At 50.0% G+C, this 25,155-nt stretch overlaps 1 protein-coding gene across 1 annotated transcript in view; it reads left to right on the top strand.

The window, feature by feature from the left end:
• The first annotated feature begins 829 nt into the window (after positions 1-829).
• Positions 830-25,155, top strand: part of FBLN7 (fibulin 7) — a 48,100-nt gene continuing 23,774 nt past the window's right edge. Inside the window, exons 1-2 of the mRNA XM_011980515.1 lie at positions 830-977; positions 20,700-20,859. Of these exons, the coding sequence (XP_011835905.1) occupies positions 903-977; positions 20,700-20,859 (235 nt within the window). The 5' untranslated portion in view covers positions 830-902. The remainder of the gene's footprint in view (positions 978-20,699; positions 20,860-25,155) is intronic.

The following is a 25,155-nucleotide window of genomic DNA, read 5'->3' as shown; positions in this document are numbered from 1 at the left end:
GCCTGGCACTTCCTGATTCGACTTTAGCGAGGCATGCCATGTTCTAGAACCTGACCTCCCATTTAAACTGAGTTTCTCCTTCCCTTGAGCAAGGAGGACAGTGAATCAGAAGGGCTGTAGATCCACTCACTGTATCACTGTGTGTCTATCTACTCACTGGGCGTGCCTGTTCTCACACCCCCGTTGCATTATTTAAAGGGGCACTAGTTTATTTGGATGGAGAACTCAGCCCACCCCGTGTCAAGCTTATGAAGCCCATCTCCTGGTCCCCTTCTAGGACTGTCGGGAGGAGGGTGTCGCGTGGGCTCTGAAGTAGAACAGATCTGGGTTTGGGTTTCTGTTCGGCCACTTGTCCCTGGTGACTGAGCCTCAGTCTACTTGGTTGGGAAATGGGACAGTCAGGAGCAAACCTGCCCAGGGTGGGCTTCCAGTCACCCGCACATGTGCGCGGCACGGGCCGCCCATCCCTGCCAGGCCCTGAGGATGCCCGCGCTCGTCCTCGGCGTCGCGCCCGGCCTCCTCCGGGAGCCGCGCGGGTTGGGCGCGCTCCCAGGCGCATTCCTGGCCGGGCAGCCCCTCCTCCCTCGGCCTTAGCCAAGGGGCTGGCGCCTCCCCGCCTCGCCCGGACTGTCTCGTGCGGGCAGCTGCGGACGCTCGTGGCGCGCTGCTCCAGGGCCCGGTGCACGGCGCACCTGGACCTGAGCAAGGGCCGGGCGGCGCCGATCCCCGCGGGACGCATTGCGCTCGGGGGCCTCCTGCCTCCTTCCCTGCCCCAGCCGCCCCGGGGCCGCGCGGCGCCCAGCACCCTGCAGGGGCGGCTGCCGCATCGCTGGGACAAACTCGGCAGGGGAGGCAGACAAAGTTATTTCCCCCTCCCAAGCAGCAAGATTCCGATTGGCAAGATGGTGCCCAGCTCTCCGCGTGCGCTCTTCCTTCTGCTCCTGATCCTCGCCTGCCCCGAGCCGCGGGCTTCCCAGGTCAGTGTCCCCCCCGCCTCTTTCCCCTGTCCCGCGCGCAGGAGAGGCAGCACTAAGGCTGGGGGACCTGGGCTTGCCACTTTCCACTCGGTTGCCTGCGTTGAGAGCTTGGAGCGATGCCTGGGCTGGGGTTCAGTTTTCAGAGAGAGGTGCAGGGTCCCCCATCTGTCATCTCAGATGCATCGCGGGCCGGGCGCCTGGGAGGACCCGGGCTAGGGTGCAAAAGCGTCGGTCCATTGGGTGAGAGGCTCCGCGTGAGAACCGCCGGGAGGAAGAAGATTTCTCAGGGATTTATGAGACATTGGTCTTTCCTGGGTTTCCATGAGAGCTCTGGATCACCCAATTAGCTTAGAAAATGTCCCTGCCCTCCAAACTCCGACATTTAAATTTCCAACCGAAATATTAGAACACTCACAGGACCTTCTTAGCAGTTTGTGACATTTCCTAGGCAGAGGTGGCCCGGGAGGTTTCTGAAGCGGTCCCTTCCTGAGCCGGCGAGGCCTTGGATGTGGGACTACATTTTCTTAAACACATATGCAGGCGGCTTGCTGTTTAATTTTTCTCTTCTTGCCATTGGCATTTGTTCGAATCCCACCGGATTTATTTATTTAATACTTGACCAGATTCGCTTTTATATTAACCATTAGCAACCTATTTTTAAAATTAAGGTGAGAACTTGAATTGCCGAGTCCAGAACCCGCATCCAGCAGAGTAGCCCTGGCCAGCCAGGGTGAGGGGCCCGGCGTGGACTGCCAATCCCCTACCCGCACAATGCCAACAGCAGTGGGTAGCGGAGAGCCTGCGCATCTCAGGCCCCCTGCAGGGTATCTTCCAGTCACTTCATTCCCGGAGCAACCCTGTGAGGTGGGGACTGCTACCCCCATTTTGCAGATAAATGAAACTGAGGCCCAGGGAGGATGGGACGTATTCAAGGTCACACAACCAGAAATGAGCGGAATAAACCCAGTCTCTCTTGTGGGACTCCAAGATTTCTTCCTTGCCTGCAGACACTTATCCATACTCCCTGGCCCGAGACTGACTTCCCTGGGCCAGGCGAGCATGCCCACGGCCACCTAAAAGCCCCTGGGGTGCAGGAAGGGATTCCAGGCAGCAGAATTTGGCTCAGACGAGACTGGTGATGTTAGTGCAGAAGGTGGTGAGGCGGCATCACAGGGAGATACTCAGTGACCGGGCAGCAGAGACCCGGTTTGGGGCCACGCTAGACTCACCCAACAGAGCAATGGGGTCTCCTACCAAGTTTGCAGGTTACAGAACAAAATCAAATCCCACCTCAGACCTTGAGCCCAACGCCGGAAGCACAGATGGTTACATCCCTAAGCCGGCTCCCCAGCCTAGGCTCCAAGGAGGCAGCGTGGACAGGATGTGTGATGAGATGCTTGAGAACCAGGCCCTGCCATTGTGTGACCTTTGCTGCTTAGGGAATGAGGCCAACACCTTTCTCCCGAGGTTACCCAGAAACCAGGTGAGACCGAAGCACTTGTCACACGTTTGCAGCTGCTGCACAGGCAAAGTGAGCTCACTCGGACTCTGTACCTGGAGTTTCTGGGTCCAATCCATGTGCTGCTACATCCGGGCTTTCTCAGGTTTCTTATCCTCTAAACCTTCCTGTCTTTAGCTGCAAAACACCTGTCTTAGGTGCTTTGTGAGGGGAAAGGGAACAAAAGAGATTGCCCACAGATGTTCATTTAAAAATTCTAGTGAGACTCTCTTTCACCCACAGTCCTATGTGGCCAGGGGTCTCCCCTTCTCCACCCTCACCCCTGTCCGGGCAAGCTTAAAGGGTGAATTACAAAGGAGGCCCCAGGGCCTGGTGCATGCTGGAACAAGCATTACCTGAGTCCTTCCATGCTTTGGGTCTCTGCTCAAATAAGCAATCCTCTGCAGAGACCTTCCAGATCTCTCTCTACTCTAAACAAGTCTTCTCTGCCCCTGGATTTTCTGTCTGGGCCTCCTGAAGGGCTCTGGCATAGTACCGATCGTCATTTGTAATGATATCTTTTGATAGGTTTCAAGTTTATGGTCTGCATTCCCACTATAGGGCTCCAGGGACAGGGAAACACCTGGCCTAAAAGTAGCGTGAGCCCTGGGACTCCTGAACCCACCAGTAAGAGCCGCTGGCTGGTGGAGACTCAGCAAGTTTGGAGAATGAACTGTGCCCACAGGATCATATCTTGCCATGGGGGAGATGGGAGGAGTCAGGTGGGAGGCACTGAGGATAGGCTTCCTCGACCGAGGCCCACTGACACAGCAACTCCAAGGAGCTCTAGATGGAGGCTGCGGTGCTCCTCATGGGGGCAGGCCACAACCCTGTTTGGGGTTCCTGTTTACTGGCAAATGTGCTTGCTTTGTGTATTAGGAGACAGCTCAAGGGTAATATGATGAGCGTGTGTGTGTGTGTGTGTGTATCAGTGGATGTATGTGTCTCTGTGTGTAGTTGTGTGCACACACCTTTTTGCGTTGGTACCTGTGGTTGTGTGTGCATGTGTCTGTGTGAGTGACTGTATGTGTGATGGTAAGTGTATGTGTGTGTGCCTATCTGTACTGTGTGTGTGATTGGGTATGCACATGTCTTTGTGTGTTGGTGCCCGTGATTATGTCTGTGTGACTGTGTGTGTGTTACAGGGGAGGGGAGGCTGTGTGCTACGGGGTGCTGTGTGCTGCAGGGTCCAGAGCAGCGCTCCTGTGAGGATGGAGTCTCATCTCTCTCCCGCTCTCCTCTGTGGCTATCCACTGTGTCCCTCTTGTCAGCACATCTGTCCCAAGTCACTTTGCAGGGTTTTGTCACTGGCTGATGAAGAGCAGGTGGTCATGGGGAAGGAAGGGAGGTGGAGAAGTGTGGGGTGTGCAGAGAACGAGAGCCCTTTTCTGGACACACTGCCCACCCTGTGGCCTTCCCACTGAAAGAGAAACACCTCGCTGGGGAGACCAGAACAAATATCCAACCATCACCTCACCTCACTTTCAGCCCACAGTAGCTCCGGGCGGGCAAGGGGTGCAGGCTGCCAGCCACCTCCTCGTCTGTGTGGGGAGCTGCTATGGTGTTTCCACAGGCTTCCCTCCCCGATCCTCTCCCTGTGATCAGATGTCACAGGTCTCCAAATTCCACCATGAGAGGTTCATTCTTTTAGTTGCCTCCTCCCATTTGATACATTGCTTTTTATAATTAAGTAAAAATAAATGTTGTTCATGTATAATTTCATGATTTTAACCATGGAACTATATTCTATGTATGGCAACCACCACCACAATCAGGATACAGAACAGTTCTACCGCCCCCAAAACTACATGATGCTGCTCTTTGAAGTCGCACCCTCTACCCACCCCAGCCCTGGCAGCCCTTATCTATTCTTTATCATTACAAGTCTGCCTTCTCCATCATGTCATACAATTTTTTTATTTTATTTTGTTTTAGAGACAGGGTTTTGCCATCTTGCCTAGGCTGGTCTCGAACTCCTGGGCTCAAGCAATCCTCCCATCTCAGCCTTGTAAAGTGCTGGGATTACAGGTGTGAGTCACCGCACCTGGCCTCCACAATGTCATATAAATGGAAAAGAGTACATAGCCTTTTGAGTTTAGTTTCTTTAATCTCATTTGCCCCGAGAATATGCATTGGGCAGTGCTTGTGGCTGCAGCATTTACCCCGAGATAACTTTGTCACAAAATATCTCGCTTTTATTATTTTCACATTGCTCTAGTATATCAACTTTGGAAAAAACAGACATCATTCTATTTATAGAATTCTGTTCTTAGTAGTGGTATTTCCATTTACAAAATGTAGTAATTCTTGATCGCTGAAAATGTCAAATCCTAGAAAACATAGCACTCCTACGCGTGATATTAACATTGCTTTGGAACAGTTGTTGGCCAAAGATTCAATTGATGCATCCGATTTTTCCAAAATAGATGATTCTGATGATTCAGACAATGCTGATGTTAGTCCTACTTAGAAATAACTACAAGAACAGTTTTTATATTTAATGTTCACATTGAAAACCATTCAGATTTGCTTCAGCCTCGAAGAGCATGTTTCTGTAAAATTAAATGAGCACTGGCAGTAAGGGGCACTTTTTTTTTTCTAAATGAGAAAAGGGTTAGCTTCGTATAATGCATCTAAGAATCACCCAAGCCATAGGCTCCTTTTAGTTTTAGTTTTTGTTTTTTTTTTCGTTTTTCATTTTTTTGTTTTTTGTTTTAGTTTTGTTTTTCTGAGACAGAGTCTTGCTCTGTCACCCAGGCTGGAGTTCAGTGGCGTGATCTTGGCTCTCTGCCACTTCCGCCTACTGGGTTCAAGTGATTCCTCTGCCTTAGCCTGCCAAGTAGCTGAGATTACAGGTGCTCGCCACCACGCCCGGCTAATTTTCGTATTTTTTTACTAGAGACAGGGTTTCACCGTGTTGGTCAGGCTGGTCTCAAACTCCTGACCTCAGGTGATCCACCCGCCTCGGCTTCCCCAACTGCTGGGATTACAGGCGTGAGCCACTGCGCCTGGCCAGGCTCCTTTTTATTGCTGAGTGGGGCTTTGTGGTGTGAGTGTACTCTTGTTTGTTTATCAGGTCACCCACTGAACAACACCCACCCGTGCTGTCATTCCAGTTTTGGGCAATTGTGAATACAGCTGGTATAAGCATTCACATATGCTTTTCATGTGAATGTATTTTCATTTCTTACGAGTAAATACCTGGGAGGGGGGATTGCTGGGTCATATGGTAAATGTGTGTTTAACTTTGTAAGAAACTGCCCAACTACATTCCGTATTAGTTTTATCACTTTACATTTATGAAAGATCTCACTACACTGCATCCTTACCAGCACTTAGAGTTCTCAGATTGATTTGTTTTTCTCCAAGTCATTCTAGTAACTATGTAATAGTACCTCATTGTGGTTTTAATTTCCATTGCTCTAATGACTAATGATGTTGAACATCTCTTCATGTGCTTATTTGCCAAATAGTCTATTGGGCAAAACGTCTGTTCAAGCCTTCTGCCCATTTAAAAAAAGGATTGTTTGTTTCTTTTTCTTTCTTTTTATTTTTTGAGACGAGGTCTTGCTATGTTGCCCAGGCCAGCAGCATAGCTCAAGTGACCCTCCTGCCTCAGCCTCTGGAGTATTTGGGATTACAGGCGAACCCTGATTGTTTTAAATAAATTTTGAGCACTCTTTATGTATTCTAAATACAAGGCTTTTTTGGATATGTGAGTTATAAATATTTTCTCTCAGTTTGTAGCTTGTCTTAACAGTGCCTTTTGCAGAGCAAATTTTTAAATTTTAATGAAGTTTAGTTTATCAATTTTTTATTTTAATGGATTGTGTTTTGGGTGTCAAGTCTAAGCACTCTTGGCCTAACCTCAGGTCATGAAAATTTGCTTCTAAAATTTTTACAGTTTTGCGTTTTTATTATAATCCGTGTTGAGTTACTTTTTTCTTTTCTGAGATGGAGTCTCGCTCTGTCGCCCAGGCTGGAGTGCAGTGGCCGGATCTCAGCTCACTGCAAACTCCGCCTCCCGGGTTCCGGCCATTCTCCCGCCTCAGCCTCCGGAGTAGCTGGGACTACAGGCGCCCGCCACCTCGCCCGGCTAGTTTTTTGTATTTTTTAGTAGAGACCGGGTTTCACCGTGTTAGCCAGGATGGTCTCGATCTCCTGATCTCGTGATCCGCCCGTCTCGGCCTCCCAAAGTGCTGGGATTACAGGCTTGAGCCACCGCGCCCGGCCGGGTTACTTTTTAAAAATAAGGCGTGAGATTCATGTTGAGGGCCACTTTTTCATGTGGATATCCAATTGTTCCAACACCATTTGTTGTTGAAAGACTACTGATTCGCAAACTTGCCCTTAGCAACTGTCAAAAATCAGTTCATCATACATGTATGGGGCAATTTCTGCCAATAACACACTTATCTTGATTACTGTAGTAAATCTTAAAATTGAGTAAAGTGAGCCCTCCAACTTTATTATCCCTTTTCAAAATTCCTTTGGCTATTCTAGTTTCTTTGCCTTTCCATTACAATTTCAGAGTCAGTTGTCTATATCTATAAGAAATTCTACTGGGCCGGGCACAGTGGCTCACGCCTGTAATCCCAGCGCTTTGGGAGGGGAAGGTGGCAGACCACCTGAGGTCAGGAGTTCGAGACCAGTCTGGCAAACATGGTAAAACCCCGTCTCTACCAAAAATACATAATTAACAAGGTGTGGTGGCACATGCCTGTAGTCCCAGCAACTCGGGGGGCTGAGGCAGGAGGATTGCTTGAACCTGGGAGGCAGAGGTTGCAGTGAGCCATGAGCTGAGATTGCGCCATGGCACTCCAGCCTGGGCAACAAGAGCGAAACTCTGTCTCAAAAACAACATCAACGACTACTACTGGAATTTTTATTGGCATTGCATTACATCTATAGATCAATTAGAGGAGAAATGGCATCTTGAATGTATTTAGTCTTCCAATCTGTGAACACAATATATCTTTCTACTTATTTAGATATTCTTTGATTTCTTTCATCAGTACATATTTTTTTAGTTTTCAATACAAACATGCTGTGTTAGACTTATACCTAATTATTTCATTTTTGAAGCTATTTTATATAGTTTTTTTAAAAATTCATTTCCAAGTGGATATCCCCAGTATGGAGAAATCCAATGGGCTTTTCTGGGTTGACCTTGTGTCTTGTGACCTTGTGGAACTCAATCATTATTTATAGGGAATTAAAAAAAATACATTTCCTGGGGTTTTTTACATGGACAATCACATCATCTATGTTATTGGAGCAGTTTTATTTCTTCCTTTTTAATGTATGTGTCATTTATTTATGTATTTAGCCTTTTTACATGGACTAAAATTTCAAGTACAATTTTTAACAGGAGAGCGAACATTCTTGCCTTTTTCTAGAACTTAGGAAGAAAGGATTCGTTTTTTCAACATTAAGTATGGTTCTGGCTGTAGGTTTTTTGTAGGTGTCGCTTGTCTGGCTTGTCTTCCTTCTTGTCCTAGTTTGATCCAATACTTATTATGAATGGACATTGAATTTTTTCACGTGCTTTTTTTTTTCTACTTCACTTGATATGGTCCTGTGGTTTTTCTTTAGTCTGTTAATAAGGTGGATTTTCTGTCTTCTGGAAGACATGGTGTAGAATTGGTGCCAGTTATTCTGGCACCAATGTCTAGTAGAATTTACCAATGAAACCATGTGGGCCTGGAGGCTTCTGGAAAGTTTTAACTATGAATTCAATTTCTTAGATCCAGAGCAATTTAGGTTAGCAATTTTTCTTCCCTGGGGTGAGTTTTGGTGGTTTGTATCTTTCAAGAAATTGGTCCATAGCACCTCTCTCTTGAGGCACCTACTTCTAAATACCCTAGGGACCACTCCGCATTTCTACACAATTGATTTCCTTTAATGACACATGAGTGCTTTGTTCCATAATCCACTACAGGGCCAAATAGTTCCCTAGGATTAATTTCCTTTCTTGTGTAACTTTTTAATTTTCCTAGAGTTTATTCCCTTTTGCCTCAGTCTGCCGTCTACACAAGCACAATTGTTTCCAGGATCTCTTTCCCAGTCAGCGTTCTGCCAGGGGCTTCTTGTCCCTGGAGCCCAGACTCCCCAGGCCTCTCTGCATTCAGCTCCCGCCTTGCTGCTGCCCTCCCTGGGCTCGTGGCCCTGCGGCTACACAGGGGCTTTGGGAGAGAGTCTCTCTGCTATCCTTAGCTGGAGTCTACATTTTTGAGATCACATGTCTTCCTCTTTCTTTGGCTTACTCCCTTATTTTTTTGAACACATCCTTAGGAAAATGATTTTTAACTCATTATTGCTGGGCTTGTCAAATCACTTGCCTACAGTAGATATCACAGTTTTTCTACATGGAAACTTTAAAGCAGCCAACAGTAGCATCATGATCCCAGGTTACTGTAGGTGGGGGGGGTCTTCTGTGGCCAAGAAAGTGGCGGCTGAATCCTACAGTTGGGAGCAAGGCCAGAGGAGGAAGTGAGAGGAGGAAAGCTGACCCGCGCTGTCTCCGACTCACTGCCCACCAGCTCTCCTCCCCACTGATTTCCCAGAGAAAAACCAAGACCTCGCTCTGGAACAGGACTTAAGACTTATTTCTTGGTCTGAGAAAAAAAAATGAACTGAAGGGTGGAAAAACGAAAACAAAAGCTTGCTCCTTCCCGGCCTAGGGTGGCCTGGGAAGTCGCCCCATCAGTGTCAATTTAGCTGCCGATTCGGATCGATTGCCTGGGACTGCCTAGAGTCCAGGTTGAGATGGCTCATCGGTCACTCTAGAGCTTGGCATGAAAGGACACCATGATTGACAGGAGTATCTGCCCTCGTCCTAGCACCAGGAGTGTTCACTAACCCTGAAACAGAGATTTTAATACTAATACATGAAGATGAGCTGTAACAGCAGGGGCTTGTGAATCATTCAGATCTATTGATCTGAAATAAATACCTCTGTCTAAAATGAGGTATTTCATAAAACAGATATTTGGTGCCTACAATGGCCCAGGCACTGGGAACAAAACCGACAGTGATCCTGCTTTGATTTTAAGAGAGCAGCTCTGGATCTGAAGTTGGCAGGCCAGGGGAGCAATTTGAGTTGAGCTCAGCTGGTCTGCTGTGCTAGTCAGGGCCAGACTCAGCTTATCTGGACTGGCCTTGCTCGTTTGTCTGTGGTCAGCTGCCAAGTTAGCTGGGGCTGGTTGGTCTAGGGCAGCTCATCTGGTGCATGCAGGCTCTGCTCCATGAGGCCTCTCATCCTCCAGGAGGCTAGCTGGGGCTTTTCTCATGGTGGTTGTGGTGGTGGTGATGGTGGTCGTAGAGCACCAAGACTGAACAGAAGCTCGCAGACTTCTTGAGATCCGGCCTTGGAACTGGAGCATGACTTCCACTGCATCCTGTTGGCCAAAGCAAGCGACAAGTCCAGCCCAGATATGAAAGGTGGGAAAACAGACTTCCTTTTCGATTTCAAGTACAACTTTTGAAATCAAGAGAAGAGAGCAGTCTTCTTGCATATGGTGTTGGCACAGGAAGGAAGATCTGGGATGATTTTTGCAAATCCTCCATCATAGTGACCCAGAGACTTACTCCCACAGGCACCTGTGTTTAGACAAATGGGTGGAATCAGGGCATGGTGGTGATGGGGAGCAAGAAGATCCCCTGGCATCTTCTGCTTTCTCTAGCAGCCTCCACTTCTCCCCGGCACATTCAAGAATGCGATCTATGTCCTGTCAAGGGCAGCCCTGATTGCAGAGGAGAATGGAAGCCCCCTTGCTCCCTTGGGGTCATTTCTGGCCCTGGGGGCATTGGGCAGTGAGTGTAAAGGGCCCGGTCCACACCATGGCCCACTGGGAAAGCAAACATGGCCAGCCAGTTCAGTGGTTTCTTGGGCTAGCCTGGAGTCTTTCAATCAGGAACGGATGTCCTCCCAGGTCTGCTCACCCTGGGGAATCCTATTTGGCACTAGACTTGATTCCAGGTAGGTCAAGCCAGATGCCTTTGAAGCTGCTTGCCTTCCTTTTGGGTACCAGCCCTCCCTCCATATGCTGGCTCAGACCTGCCTCTCAGCCAGCTGTGCCAGGAGTAGTGTCCATTGTTTGGGCACAGCTGTTGACAAAGGCCTAACTGTGCTGGCCACGCTCCCCTGATCCATAGGGGAAAAGGTTTGTGCAGACCTGGGGCTCCAGGGAAGACTCCTGGGAAGACTCCTGGGGTGGGTTGAACTTTCTTTATCTTTTCAAACTCCCTGCCAGGACTTCCCATGCTCTTCAGTAACTGCCTGAAACCTAAAATAAGGACATGACACACATTTTTGTTAAAGAAAAAACAAGCACCCATAATTTGACTGGACCCAAACCCATCCATTTGTACAAGTCTCAAGTACAATTTGTAACTCAAGTAAGTAAAATGTGTATCTCAAGGAAGTAACCATCTCCCCTCCTGTACGTAGGAAAACGTGTTCCTCTCTGGGCACCAGAATCTCTCAAAGGAGGCAGCTTCGATGGGAAGTGAGACCCAAGGAACTCAGCATGGGGCTGGGTTCCTAAGTACTAAGATTGAGACATGACAGTTTTTCGCATCAAAGACCAGAGGCATGGGGGATGTTGGTGGTGACTGGGAGGGAACTGGAAAGTCCCCAGCCACCCTTGGCGCTGCTTTTGCCATCTGGTTGGCCACTGTCTGAGACAATTCCCCCCCTGCTGGAGATCAGTTGCCTCTGGACCTTAGATGGAAGGGGAGGGTGCTGTGAGCCCTGAAGCAGCCCTTCCCCATACTTATCCCATCTCTGAAGGAGGGGCTGGGATCAGAGAGCAAGACCAGCAACTGGTTGCATTGCCCAGAAAGCCTTACCCGCCCTCGGGGAGCTGAGAGCATCAGATGAATCCTGGGCTGATTTGAACACCGAGAGAGGACCACTGAGCTCCAAGAGAGGGGTCTCTGCAGTACTAGAAGAAAAAAAAATGCGTCCAGAGAAGAAGAATCAGACTGCAGTATAAAAACATACAAACATGTTAGTATCACCTGAATGGGTCAGGATCACTTCAGTGCTCCTGCAATTTAGGCCTTTTCTCTGATTGCATGACCAAAAGAATCTAACTAGTAAGATAATGTGCTCATCCCACAACTATGTCCTGAGAGGCTAGCACAGGAAAGATGCTGTTCTGGGAGACAGCAGGGCCTGAGGCAGCGTAGCAGGTGGTGAAGATTCCCAGACCTGGCTCGGTCTTGGCTCAGATCCTTCCTGGTTGACAGATGTGGGGCAAGTTCCTGCCCCTTGTGAATCAGTTTCTTCCTCTGAACAGTGGAGATAATAGACATTCCCATCTCATGGGGTCATAGTTGAAGAAAATGAATCATATTCAAAGACCAGGTCCATCACAAATGCTCAATACGTGACAGGAGAGAGAAAGATGCAGCTGGCACAGTCCCCACTGCCACTTAGCTCACCAAGCAGGAAGAGAAAAACCAGACAAATTGGAAAAGTATCAGAGGACCAGCAATTGCCTAAGCAGGGTGCTGCATTGGAGGGTGGCCACGAGGCTACTCCAGGTTAAGCAAGCAGGCAGGGGCTGTCTAAGGAGAGGACTTCTAAGTTGAAATGGAAAGACAACTCTAGAGGATTCAACTCTAGGGGACTCAACTCTAGAGGACCTGGGGGCAGATTCCCTGGGCAGAGGACCCAGCCAGTGCTAAGGCCCCGAGGTGGGTATAGCTTGGGGAGGTTCGCGGTGAGAGGGCCTGGATCCCGCCGGCAGCGTGGGCAAACGGGAAGGGAAGGATCAAATGACAGTGGTGTGCCTGGGCACATTGTCAGGGTCCTGGGCCTTGGAGTCTATATTCTTGAAGTAACTAACCTGGATGGTGATGAAGGCTAAATAAAAAGTAGGGTGTGTTTTCCGATTTTCCTACTCTTTCTAGGGGAAAATCCCAAGGGTCTCTGAGTTGGCTGGCAATGGTGCAACAGTAATTATCCTCTCCTGTACCACAGCAGTCCTGTCCCACCTCCCCTCCCTGCATCCTCACTTGCCTTCGTAAAATCTGTATTTCGCAAAGACAGAGGTCAGAGGCGGGACCGCATCACGCCCCTGCCTACACCCCACAACTACTCTCCTCGCCCCTGAGAATAAAGGGAAACTCCTCACCATGCAGCTGACAGAATGTATTAGTTTTTCATTGCTGCCTTCTTTGATTCCTTCTTATCTGCTAAACTTTATCTCCCTTCTATATTCATATTGTGTTAAATCCCAAAAGGAAATAGACAAAATGTGCCGCCATTTTTGCTGGTAGGAGGCTGTCAGGTTGTGAGATGTGGGGAGAAGGCTCATGTACCAGGCTTGCGTGCCTAGGAGGGGATTGCAGCTTCTGGACGCCATGTGTGTGGACCCCACGCTCCTCGCTTGGCTTGGGCACTGGGGGCCTCAGAGACTTGCTGAAGATAATACCGAGGCTGTGAAAGGCACAACCCAGTCCACAGGTGCAGGCGGCATCTGGACAAAGGTTAGCTGGGTAGCAAGCAGGTGAAATGGGGAAAATGGGTTTGGGTGGTGAGATGAGCAAGAGATTGTCTTTGGCTCATACTTATGCCATTTCTTCACTCCTCATTCACTCACTCACTCATTTCTTCATTCAGATGAGCATCTAGTGTACACTCAGATCCTATTCTCAGTGTCAACGATTCCAAGTTGTCTACAATTTGTTTTCTGTCCTCAAGAATGCCAAGGGGCCAGGGGAGCGGTGACTGGGAGGGTGACCAAAGGTGGGCACCAAGGCTTTCGAGGGGGTGCTGTGAAGTGAGAGGATGAACGAGGCAGGACTCACAAAGGTTCTCTGTGCACCCCTCTCTAAGGTGAGTCCAGCCATCTTGTCACACCAGGGGCTGGAGAAGGCACGCTGGGTTTTAAATCCCGGATAGGCCACCGTGGCTCAGAGACTTATGTGGCTTCCGCCCCTGTCAAGTGGGTGTTGTAATGGTGCCACGTCCTGGGCTATCACGGGTTCCTGTGTGAAGTGTGGTCACAGTGCCGGCTCTTGGCACCCGCTGTTGTTGTCATCGCTCCCGTGGCTGTTTTAAAAACCAGACTGGAATGGGGCATGGAGCGTAAATGTAGAATTACAGGCAGCCAGCAGGGTTCAAACTCAAAGTACCCTGCGCAACCTGGGGTACAGAGCCCCAAAGGGAGGCTCCAGCTGGAGGGCTGGGGTGGTTAATTTTATGTGTCCATTTAGCTAAGACATAGTTTTCAGATATTTGCTCAAACACCAGTCCAGATGTTGCTGGGAAGCGATTGTTTAGCTACGCCTAGCATTTCAATCAGCAGCCTTTGAGAAAAGCAGATTCGCCTCCTAATGTGGGTGGCCCTCATGCGAAAGACTGAGGTCCCCCCAGGAGGGAGTTCTGCCTCCACACTGCCTTCTGCCTTTGACCTTGAGCTGTAGCATCACCTGCAACTGGCCCTGGGTCTCCAGCCTGCTCCTGCCCTGCGGAGGTTGGACTTGCCAGCCCCCACAACTGTGTGACGGTTCCTTAAAATTCCTTAAAATTGGACTTGCCAGCCCCCACAACTGCGTGACAATCCCTTAAAATCTCTCTTTCTCTTTCCATATATTAATAAGTATGTTATATATTACAATATTACATATGTATACGTGTGTGTGTGTGTGTATATATAATATATATCTCTTTCTTATTGCTTCTGTTTCTGTAAAGAGTTCTGACTAATCCAAAGGCCTCGGGCAACTCCCCAAGTGAAATTCTCTCACTTCCCCCAGAAGCGCCCACTTTCTTTCCTCGTATATGTGGGTGCTGAGCAGAGGTCTCTGGCACAAAGAGTAGTCGAGGATTTATAACCCGCCTCTGGCTCGGTAGAAAAATAAAAATAAGTTCTGGAGAAAGCACATTCACGAATTCGACATGACTCAGACGCGGAAGGCTCCGAGCCTTGGCCAGCAGGCACACATTTGGCAAGTTGCTCGGTCCTTTCAGAGACCTAAGGCATCAAAACATCTGTGTTCCCATTAGCAAAATGCTGACATGACGCATAGCTGTGGCTTGGGAGAAACCAGCATGGGAGACGGCCCCTCCAAGTCTAGGGGTCATCCGTGGCCATTGGAGGTCTCGGAGCTCTATTGTCACCAAAGAGGCTCTCAAAAGATGTCACAGTACCAACACTGTTACTGTGAGGAAGACCATAGAGCCAGGTTACAGGAGAACAGAAGCCCCAAGGACAAGTCCCCATGTTCCCATACACACCCCCGAAGCTTCTCCATGCCCTCTGGTGCCTTCAGAGCAGGTTCCGGGTGAACCCAAACAGCGTGGGGGTCTGGGTGGGATGAGAGGGGTCAGGCCTGCCAGCAGGGGACTGGGTAAGCCGGGGGACACACACCTATTTTTGGCTGTGTCCACCCCTGGACCAGGAGGTGGGGTCTGGGGGTATGAAATGTCTCTGGAGGCCCAGCAGTCCTGGAAGTGCTGGTTGGTTGTCAGAGGAAGGAAGTCTCGGGATCTCAGGAATCTTCCATGGACCTGCCGGAGTAAACGTTGTGAGAGAAGGGGCTGGAAGGGAGATGGACAAGAATTCCTACAGAAAGGCAGGGGTGGATGGAGCGTTCCATGGGCCTTCTTGCTCCCAAGAGCCTTAAAACCAGCTCTTCCCTTCGTCCAGCTCTCAGCACTGGCCTGCGTCTTCCAGAACCATCCATGCCGCCTCTACTCCAGCTTGGAAAAACCTGGATGGGGTGACATCTGTTGTTCCTTCTCTAACTGGTTCTCTGCAAACATTACCATTGATCTGAAGTTAGATGAAGTACTCACCCCTTTAAAGGGTTTCATAACAGAAACGGTAAACCTTAATATTTTTCTCCTTTTCAAAGATGGAAGAGTTTCACTGAATGTCTCCTCTTGGTTCCATTTTCAAGAAGTTATTAACTCAAAGAAATGGAAACTATTTGTCATTATTTATTGTCGGTGGCATAAGCTGGGCCATGACCGGTTTTGAAGGGATGAAAATTTACACCATTTGAGGGGATCGCTCTAAGAAAAAGACTTAAAACAGGGGCCCCTCAAGAGCCCGGGAGGAGGCCTGGGAAGGTGAGAGCCCAGACATGGCAGCTTCCTCAGCTTCAAGGGGATGGCCTCTGGAACATGCTCTGTCCTTCCTGGGGTGCAGGGACCTCCCCTTGCCACCCTGTCTGGATCTGACCTTCACCCAGTCCCATCTTGGTGAGCGGGAGGTCAGTTCTGGAGGGCTGTGCAGAGCCTCGGGCTGCTTTTCACAGTTGGGACCTGGAACCCTGAGATGGGAAAGCCCCGCCCAAAATCCAGGCCTTCACTGAACAGCAGGTGGACAGCCCCTGAGCGTCCGGCCGGCTTCCTGTCCGTCCCACAGCCCCTCACAGCACCCTTGGCCTGTCCTTGGCAAAGGCCATGTGTGCATGGAAGGAAATGACCTGCTTCCATGCATGGCTCAGAGCAGGGGAGGGTGGTGAGTTTGGGAGGGGAATGGCAGACAACTGTGGCTGTGGACAAGGAGGCCCCTGCCTAGACAAAAAAGAGCGCATTGAGGAACAGAAGTAGAATTGACACGCAGAGACAGACGGGTTGCTCTGCTCGTTAACGTGAAAATGATGCCACAGCCAGTGTTGAGGGGAAAGAGCTGACAGAACCTGCATCCTGTGGGGCTGCGTGATGACGTCTGCGCAAGGGAGCACCTGTGTCTAACCCGAGACTTGAAACCTAACGAAAAGTTAACAGCGGTTGTCTCTGGTTGTGGGACTTGTTCTTTGTTTGAATGCATTTTTCTGCGTTTTGAATTGTTTTGCAGATATTACGCTTTCTTTTTATGATCAAGCAAAATGATAACGCTTTCTCAGCTTGGAAAAATGAGGCACTGGGGTCTCAGGCCCCTCACGTGACCTCATTTGTCCCCATATGCGGGTCTCTCATGGGTGCTTGTCTTGGTACGTAAGGATTCCAGCTTCATCATCTAGCTTTGCAAAGGAGCTCGGTGATGCCTGTGCCTGTGCCAAATCAGGTGACAGATGAGCATGGCATCCAGGATCTTTCCTGTTAGGAGCAGCTGCAGCTCAGACCCTCAAACCTCATATGAAAGGCACGGATACGCTCTGCTTCTCGGGCTCCCTGGCCCCAATGCCGGCATGCTGGCTTGCCGAGAGCAGCGAGGAGCTTCCTTGTACCATACTCTGTTTCATGAGCCTCACTCCAGAGAGGCTGGGATGGGCCAGAACCTCCTGACATTCCCTCGGCAAGTCAGCCTGCAGCCTTTTGGTCTCCCTCCCCGCCTGGGATGCAGATGCGGCCTTGGTTTGCTTGGTCTTGAAGAGCTTTAAGGTTTTTCAGTGGCAGCTGGCAAGCTGGGCACATCTCGCCTCCAGTGAGCACCGGGGAGAAAGCAGCTGGCGCCTGTTGCCCACGGAGCAGGAAGTGTCACTGGAAGCAGAGGGCAGTTGTGCCTGGAGCCAGCAGCACTGGGGTTAGAAATACTTGGCTGCCCAGTGGCCCAGTGGAAAACAAGCCCCTGTCCCTCCACACACACTCGCCTGCTTCCTTTACTTCCTGGAGCCCCAGGCCATCACCCCAGGTTCCTGGCAGCATGCTTGCCCTTCCCAGCACAGCCTTTCGCACAGATTTCTCCCGGCTTCAAAACTGAGCCCTCCATGTACCCGGGGCAGCTGCGGCTCCGAGAGTCCTCTTTCAGCTGTCAGGGCCTGGTCAGCTCATCCCGGCTGGATGTGGGCAAGGGCGTCTCCTCCGCCTTCCCTTCACGCTTCCTGCCCCCACTGCCCAGGCGCCCAACCCGAACTTTGCCCAGGAGTTAGAAATCTACTGTAGGGCATTTGGGCTCAGTCCTATCCATCCCTAGTGCAAATTCATTATTAAGATCATTCACCACACAGGAGCCTGTGAGAACAAAGGAGGCAGTCCACTGGGGTGGCTGGCGGGGCTAGGTGGGAGTCAGAGTTCCCCGCCTGGCTCTACTGCTACTAAGCCCCATGATTTGGGGCAAGGTGTTTGCCTTTCAGCCTCCATATCTTTCTCTATGAAATGGAGACAAGCCCCATTTCTCCGCAGGGTTTCTGCCAGCCAGTAGCTGAACTATTCTTTGCTACAGCGAAGAAGCTCTTTGTAGACTGTACACAAATGTAATTGACATGTAAGCCATGAAGTCATCTGTAAAAGCAGAGCCCCGCCTTTTTAAGGAAGGGGACGTGGGTGTGGGAAATCAGGTTTGGGTGGGAGGGCTGCACGGTGCTGGGCAGGTACAGGATTGCAGGAGGTCGCTCCCGAGTGCCCCAGGACCTCCGTGGGCGGGACCACAATGGGGGAGAGGAAGGAAAACAAACCAAACTTCTCTTCCGAGCAATTGCGTTTGGGCTGTGCCTCCTCAGGCCCTGGGTATGGTGGGGGCCCAGGAGCCCCCGGGATTAACGAGTTCCAGGGGCAACTGGGGATTCAACTTTGTCAAAAGCATCCATTCAGTCTGGCCAGTGAGTCATCTGTTTGGTGAAATCTCCACGGTGCAGAGGCCTGGCAGCCTCCCTGGGAGAGCGGCAGTGGCTCTGTTCCCATCGAGATGGTGGTGGTGGTTGTGGTTGTGGTGCTTCGCTGGTGAGGCTGCAAGCCACCTCGGCCGTGGGGGCCACACGCCTCCCTGCCGCTTTACTGCCCCACTGTCTTTTAGACAGTTTTTCTTTTCTTTTTTCTTTTTTTTTTTTTTTTTGAGATGGAGTCTTGCTCTGTCGCCCAGGCTGGAGTGCAGTGGCCAGATCTCAGCTCCTGTCTCTTATACACATCTAGATGTGTATAAGAGACAGGTTAGCGAGGATGGTCTCGATCTCCTGACCTCGTGATCCGCCCGTCTCGGCCTCCCAAAGTGCTGGGATTACAGGCTTGAGCCACCGCGCCCGGCTCCTTTTTTTTAAATTATAAAACCGATACTCAGTAGAAAAAAAATTAAGTATAAAAAATAAAATTAAGGCTGGGCGTGATGGCTCACGCCTGTAATCCTAGCACTTTGGGAGGCTGAGGCAGGCAGATCACCTGAGGTCAGGAGTTTGAGACCAGCCTAGACAACACGGCGAAACCCCATCTCCACTAAAAATACAAAAATTAGCGGGGCATGGCGGCGGGCACCTGTAATCTCAGCTACTAGGGAAGCTGAGGCATGAGAATCGCTTGAACCCCGGAGGTGGAGGTTGTAGTGAGTTGAGATTGTGCCACTGCCCTCCAGCCTGGTGACAGAGCGAGACTCCATCTCAAAAACAAACAAAACAAATTAAAACATAATCCATAAGCCTATCCCTAAAGATAACCATCATCATTGTCTTGATGTGTCTCCTGTCTCCTGTGCAGGCAACAGAGTCCAGGCTGTGCTGTTACAACACACAGCCCCCAGTGAATGTGAATGGCCTCAGTAGAGACTTCCTTGCTCCACAAGGCCGAGGTCCCATCTCTCCCCACTTGATTCACCCCTCCTTTACTACTTTTCATGTCCTGCCTCTTTTTCTTAATTAGGCAATTACTTTTTTTTGAGGCAGGGTCTCACTCTGTCACCAAAGCTGAGTGCAGTGGGGCAATCATGACTCACTGCAACCTCAGCCTCCCAGGCTCAAGTGATCTTCCCGCCTACAGGCATGCACCACCATGCCCAATTAATTTTTTATTTTTTGTAGAGACAGGCTCTCAGTCTGTTGCCCAGGGTGGTCTTGAACTCCTGGATGTAAGTGATCCCAAAGTGCCAGGATTACAGGTGTGAGCCACTGCACCCAACCTGTCCTGGTTCTTAAAGGCAATTGAGATTGGAAATCTTTAGTTTGGTTTTGTTGTTGTTTTCGAGATAGGGTCTCACTGTTATCCAGGCTGGAGTGCAGTGACGTGATTACAGCTCACTGCAACCTCCCTCCCAGGCTCAGGCAATCCTCCCACCTCAGCCTTCCAAGTAGCTGGCACTACAGGCCTATACCACCGGGCTTGGCTAGTTTTTTTGTTTTTAATTATTTTATTTTATGTATTATTTTGAGACAGAGTCTTGCTCTGTTGCCCAGGCTGGAGTGTAATGGTGCAATCTCGGCTCACTGCAACCTCTGCCTCCCAGGTTCAAGCGATTCTCCTGCCTCAGCCTCCCAAGTACCTGGGATTACAGACACCTGCCACCATGCCCGGCTAATTTTTAAAATATTTTTACTTGAGTCTGGGTTTCACCATGTTGGCCAGGCTGGCTTCGAACTTCTGACCTCACATGATCTGCTCGGCTCAGCCTCCCAAAGTGCTAGGATTACAGGCGTGAACCACCACACGTGGCTGAATTTTTAAATTTTTTGTAAAGATGAGGTCTCACTATATTGCACAGGTAGGTCTCGAACTTCTGGCCTCAAGCAATCCACCCACCTTGACCACCCAAAGTGCTGGGATTACAGGCATGAGCCACTGCACCCAGCCAGGAAACCTTGAGAATTTTAGCATTAAGTAGAATGCTGGCACCTCAGGAGAGTGGCCATCTGCCATCCAGAAGAAGACCTCACTAGAAACTAACACTGCCGATGCATTGATCTTGGAATTTTAGCCTCCAGAACTAAACAAGCAAACAAAACGTATGATACTGGGTGCTGCTTTAAGTTAGGTAGCCTTTATCATGATAAGCATGATCCTCCATTTTCTGCCTTTCTATGACTTAAAAAAATCATCAGAACTCAACATTGACTTTTATTGAATGTCTCTAACTTTAGCCAGTTGTTTTTCCTATTTTCCCTGTTATATGTCTTTAAAGAATAGGAACCACTGGGCATTCCCGTTTTGCCTGTTTTACATGTATTATTGGCCCTTTGCTTTTAGAAATGTCTAAGAGTGACAGAAAGAAAATGTTTGCCAAGGCCCAGGGGTTTCAGAGCATTAACTTAGAGTGAAGAATTAGAGTCTCTCAGAGTGGCAGAGTAGTGATTATAAGGCTCTTTGGGTTCAAATAACTGTTCATCCACCCGGTCATTTAGTCATCCGTCCTGCCTGCATTTTGTTTTTGTCAAGGGGTGAACTGGGGCTACCATACATGTGCTTGGGGCTGTCCAGCGGCAGGTCACTTTCACGTTGCGTTTAGTGAGCCTCAAACGCGGTTCGGACCCTGTGGCTTTGGTGATTTCGGGAGCTCAGACGAGCATGTGAGACTGAGTCAGTGTCAATGGGTGGTGGTGGTGATGTCTTCTCTCCGCAGAACTGTCTCAGCAAACAGCAGCTCCTCTCGGCCATCCGCCAGCTGCAGCAGCTGCTGAAAGGCCAGGAGACACGCTTCACCGAGGGCATCCGCCACATGAAGAGCCGGCTGGCCGCGCTGCAGAACTCTGTGAGCAGGGTGGCCCCAGATGCCCCTCCAGGTGGGTGTCCACGTCAGCACTGCTGGGGTGGCAGGGCAGCACTCAAGCGCTCGGCTGGAGATGCTGCCAGCCTCAGGCCCCTGCGCGACGCCTCACCCTTCCCTCCTCACCTTCCATCTTCCATCTGTGGCCCCCACTTTGTTTTTTTCTGAGACGGAGTCTTGCTCTGTCGACCAGGCTTGAATGCAGCGGCGCGATCTCTGCTCACTGCAAGCTCTGCCTCCCGGGTTCACGCCATTCTCTTGCCTCAGCCTCCCGAGTAGCTGGGACTACAGGCGCCCGCCACCACGCCCGGCTAGTTTTTTGTATTTTTAGTAGAGATAGGGTTTCACTGTGTTAGCCAGAATGGTCTTGATCTCTTGACCTTGTGATCCGCCTGCCTCGGCCTCCCAAAGTGCTGGGATTACAGGCGTGCGCCACTGCGCCTGGTCAATCTGTGGCCCATTTTTAACCCTGGTTGGTGGCAGTGGGGGTAGGGTGAGTACATTAGAAAGGCAGCTGCCCTCTTTCTTCTTCCTCAGCCTGCATGTCGCCCCTTTTCCTCTTAAGCCTTTTCATTCTGGCCTTAACAACTATCATGTCGTCGTACTGACCAAACTGTTGCGAGGCGCCACTTTTAGATCAAGGCACTGCTTCTTCCTTCCCCATCCACAAGTTGGATCCAGTTTTGGTTTTGTTTTCATTTTTGATTTTACTTTTATATACTTTTTTAGAGCAGTTTTTAAGTTCATAGCAGAGTTGAGTGGAAAGCACCGAGTTCCTCCACACCCTCTGTGCGTGCACACACATGCATCCCCGGCCCGCACCAGTGCGATACACTGGTTCCATTTCATGAACAAGGTTGGCTCCAGTGCTTCGGGCATGAAACTGCACCCTCCAGGGAGTCCCCGTCAGTACCAGGGCGGTTGGGAGGGAAGGGCTGCTGAGGACAAGCTCCACTTGTCTGGTGAGGCTACAGCGGGCACCCCAGATTCCCTCCCATGAGGGCAGGACTCTGACAGACACAGGGGCACTTTTTCCTGCTTGTACCTTAACAGCTGTCACACCGCCAAGGCCCAGAGATGGGCGGCTGGTTTTCCTCCGGTCTCTTAGGGTGCTGGGGGGCAGGGGGCAGCCATCATGTTCGTTTGAAGTCAGGAGCTTGTGGAATATCTGACATCATTTACTCACTGCAGACACATTTATCAAGGGCTGTCTTTGTTGAGTGAGTTGAAGTTTCCTGGGGAAGGCGTTGGATTTCCTACCTTCTCGGAGATGATGGTGGCAAATCCAGCTCTCAACGGTACAGAGTCCGTTCCTGTTTTCCTTGGCGCCACAGCTGCAGAAATAACCACCAGCCAAGCCTCACACTTTCCAAGGCACTGTGAGGCCCAAGCCCTCCCTGGGGCTCCACATACCCCAACTCCACGGGGCAGGCAGGGTATCTTTCCTTCCTGCTCCAGATGGGGAAACTGAGGCCAAGCAAGACAAGTAAGCTAGCGGTCAGAGGTCCCTGATCTAGTGATTCTTTTTTTTCTTGCTCAAGGCTTGACTCCACAAAGCCTTCCTTGTTTTCATGGGGTCAGAGCTGCCTGCGGTCCCTGGGAGTTTCAGTGGAGCCCACAGGGAATGTCATACAATTCCCCTGCCCATGTGAGAGGCCCCTGCCCACTAGACAAATGGAAAGGCAGCTATTATTATATTATTCATCCTCCTTCCCAAGATTCAGGGTCTTTCATCTCTGAAATGTACAACATTTTTTAAAGTGGCAAATTCTCTTTTTAAAAAATTGCCATCATGTATCGTATCTCTAAGTGTGTGGGGGACACCGTGATAGGTACTTTATGTGTGCAGAGGCTGATCCTGCAGAGCACAGGCAGCTGTCACGATCCCTTTTCAGGGTGGGGTGGGGGTCGGGCCTGCACCTGGAGGAAAGCCAGACACCTGCCCAGATCAAATGGCACATAGTGGGAAAATTACTTTATTGCTTTTCGAAAGAGAGACAAGGTCTCGCTCCGTCACCCAGGCTGGAGAGCAGTGGAGTGATACTAGTTCACTGCAGCCTCCCAGGCTCAAGTGATCCTCTCACCTCAGCCTCCTAAGTAGCTAGGACTACAGGTGCACACCACTGCACCTGATTTTAAAAATTTTTGTAAAGATGGGGTCTCACTATGTTGCTCAAGCTGGTCTTGAACTCCCAGGCTCAAGTGATCCTCCAGCCTCAGCTTCCCAAAGTGCTGGGATTACAGGCAGGTGCTCTGTGCCTGGCCTCTTTTGCCTTTTTTTTTTTCCTTTGTAAGGGAATTTGCTGCGAGTCAGGAAGAATAATTTCTAGTTCTGGAGAATTCTTGTTCTTCCATTCTGGCTTCCATATGAAGTATCTCCCTCCTATTTTCCTAGTTTTTCTTTCCTGGGTGCATCATCACAACCCATCCGCTTCAGGGCTCTTCCAGAGCAGCCTCAGCGGATTCATGTTCCCACGTTGCTGAGACTGCTTCCCTGTGGATCCCACTCCTTACATGCTAACTTAACCTCGGAAGGCGCAGGGAGCTTCACTATGGCTCTGCACGCTCAGTAGGATGTGCTTCTCGTGAACAGAATAAACCAAAGGACACGTTCTCCTCCTGTCACTGGAGAAGGGCCTTCGGCTCCTGTTTGGGATGTGACTACAAATTGATTTTTAATTAATTTGTATCCATTCATCCACGCCATTCACATTTATTGAGCATCTACTAAGTGCCGGATACTGTTCAATCTATTCAGGTATGATGTATTTGTGAGTTGTAGGTAGTTTTCCTTTGTTGAGGTTTTTAAAGATTTTTCATCCCCAAAGAGACCCTACTGTTTTCCCCCAATGCATTTTAAAACCCTTTAACACAATAAAGTACTAGCTTTTTTTTTTTTTTTAATAAAATCAAACAAACTATAAAGTAATTTATTTCAGAGGCTGAGGCAGCACCCTGGGAGCAGCCGAGTCCTGGGACATGAGCTCCCACTCTCTTCCTTCTCACAAGGTTATTACCACTGGGGACCAACTTGGAGCTTTACTCAAGGAAAGCGATGCAGCAATGGGCAGATAGTCCCCAATCACCAAAGGCCACTGAGCACCCTCGGAGGGTCCTGCACCTCCCTCCTCCCCAGCTCAGGCTGCCATGGCTGCTCCTTGAAGGATCCCAGGTTGTGTCCGGCCCAGGTGGGATTTCAGGCAGAGCTACAGCATCCTGCCAGCTGCCCTCCCAGACAGGGAGGCCCATTACGCTCCTTAGTGGCCTTAGGTCCAGGACACCCCTGATCAGTGCATCCTCATGGGGGATGTTCAGTGACTCTGTCACTTGCTTTGACCTGCACAGCTGAAGCAACAGTTCTGTTTTTGTCTGTTTAAAATACGAACGTGGCAAATGACACTTGGAATTTACCTTAAATGCATTTTAGAAGTGGCTCTGAATTTCCGTCTGAACTGAATCCAAATCTAAGCCATCCTCACATTGGGCATTCGCTCTTCACCCATGCATGATGCTCTGTTGCAAAAAGAAGAGGAACAGGCTAGCTTCACCCCGTCTCTCTCCAGCCACGTCAGTCCTTCGGGAAATCTTCACAGGGCAGCCAGGATTCAAACCATGTCCTTCACGCCCGGCTGCTACCCTGGCCTTAGCTTCCCTCCCCTTCCTCTTGTTTGGGCACTTCATGGTCAAACCGCAGCAGGTGCTGGGAGTCAGGCTGCTTCGTGCCTGGGCTCAAACCTCCAGTGGCCCGATCTCACACAGAGAACAAGTTGCATGGCCTTTCTGTTTTCTTTCCAATGCCCCGTGTAACTCTGAGCCGTCTTGTTCCTGTTGCCTGACTCATGTCTAACTACTTTCCACCTCGTCCACTCTACTCCAGCCCTGTTGGCTCCTTGACATTCCTCAGACCTGCCAGGCACACCCCACCTCAGGATGTTTGACCAGCTGTCGTCCCTCCACCCTCCCCAGACATCTGCCTGGCTGTGCCTTCACCTTCAACTCGTTCTGGTGAAGCCTGCCCTGACCACTGTATTGAAAATGATGTCCTGTCTCTGGCATCTCCAACACCATCCCCTGCTTTCATTTTCTACATGGCCCCACGCTCCGCCATTGCGTATTATCTCCCCTGCTAGAAGGTGGGCTTCCTGAGGGTTGGGTTTTGTCTATTTTGTTCACGGATATAGCCCAAGTGCCTACTATAGTGCCTGGCATATAGTAAAGATGCAATAAATAAGGCTCCATTCATTCATTTGTTCAAGAATGACTTATTGAGCATTCACTATGTGCCAGGCAATGGGCTGGTGCTGGGCATACA

This window comes from Mandrillus leucophaeus, unplaced genomic scaffold, assembly GCF_000951045.1.
Source record: "Mandrillus leucophaeus isolate KB7577 unplaced genomic scaffold, Mleu.le_1.0 Scaffold214, whole genome shotgun sequence".
In the NCBI taxonomy this organism is placed as follows: domain Eukaryota; kingdom Metazoa; phylum Chordata; class Mammalia; order Primates; family Cercopithecidae; genus Mandrillus; species Mandrillus leucophaeus.
This window is presented reverse-complemented; position numbering and strand designations above follow the sequence as displayed.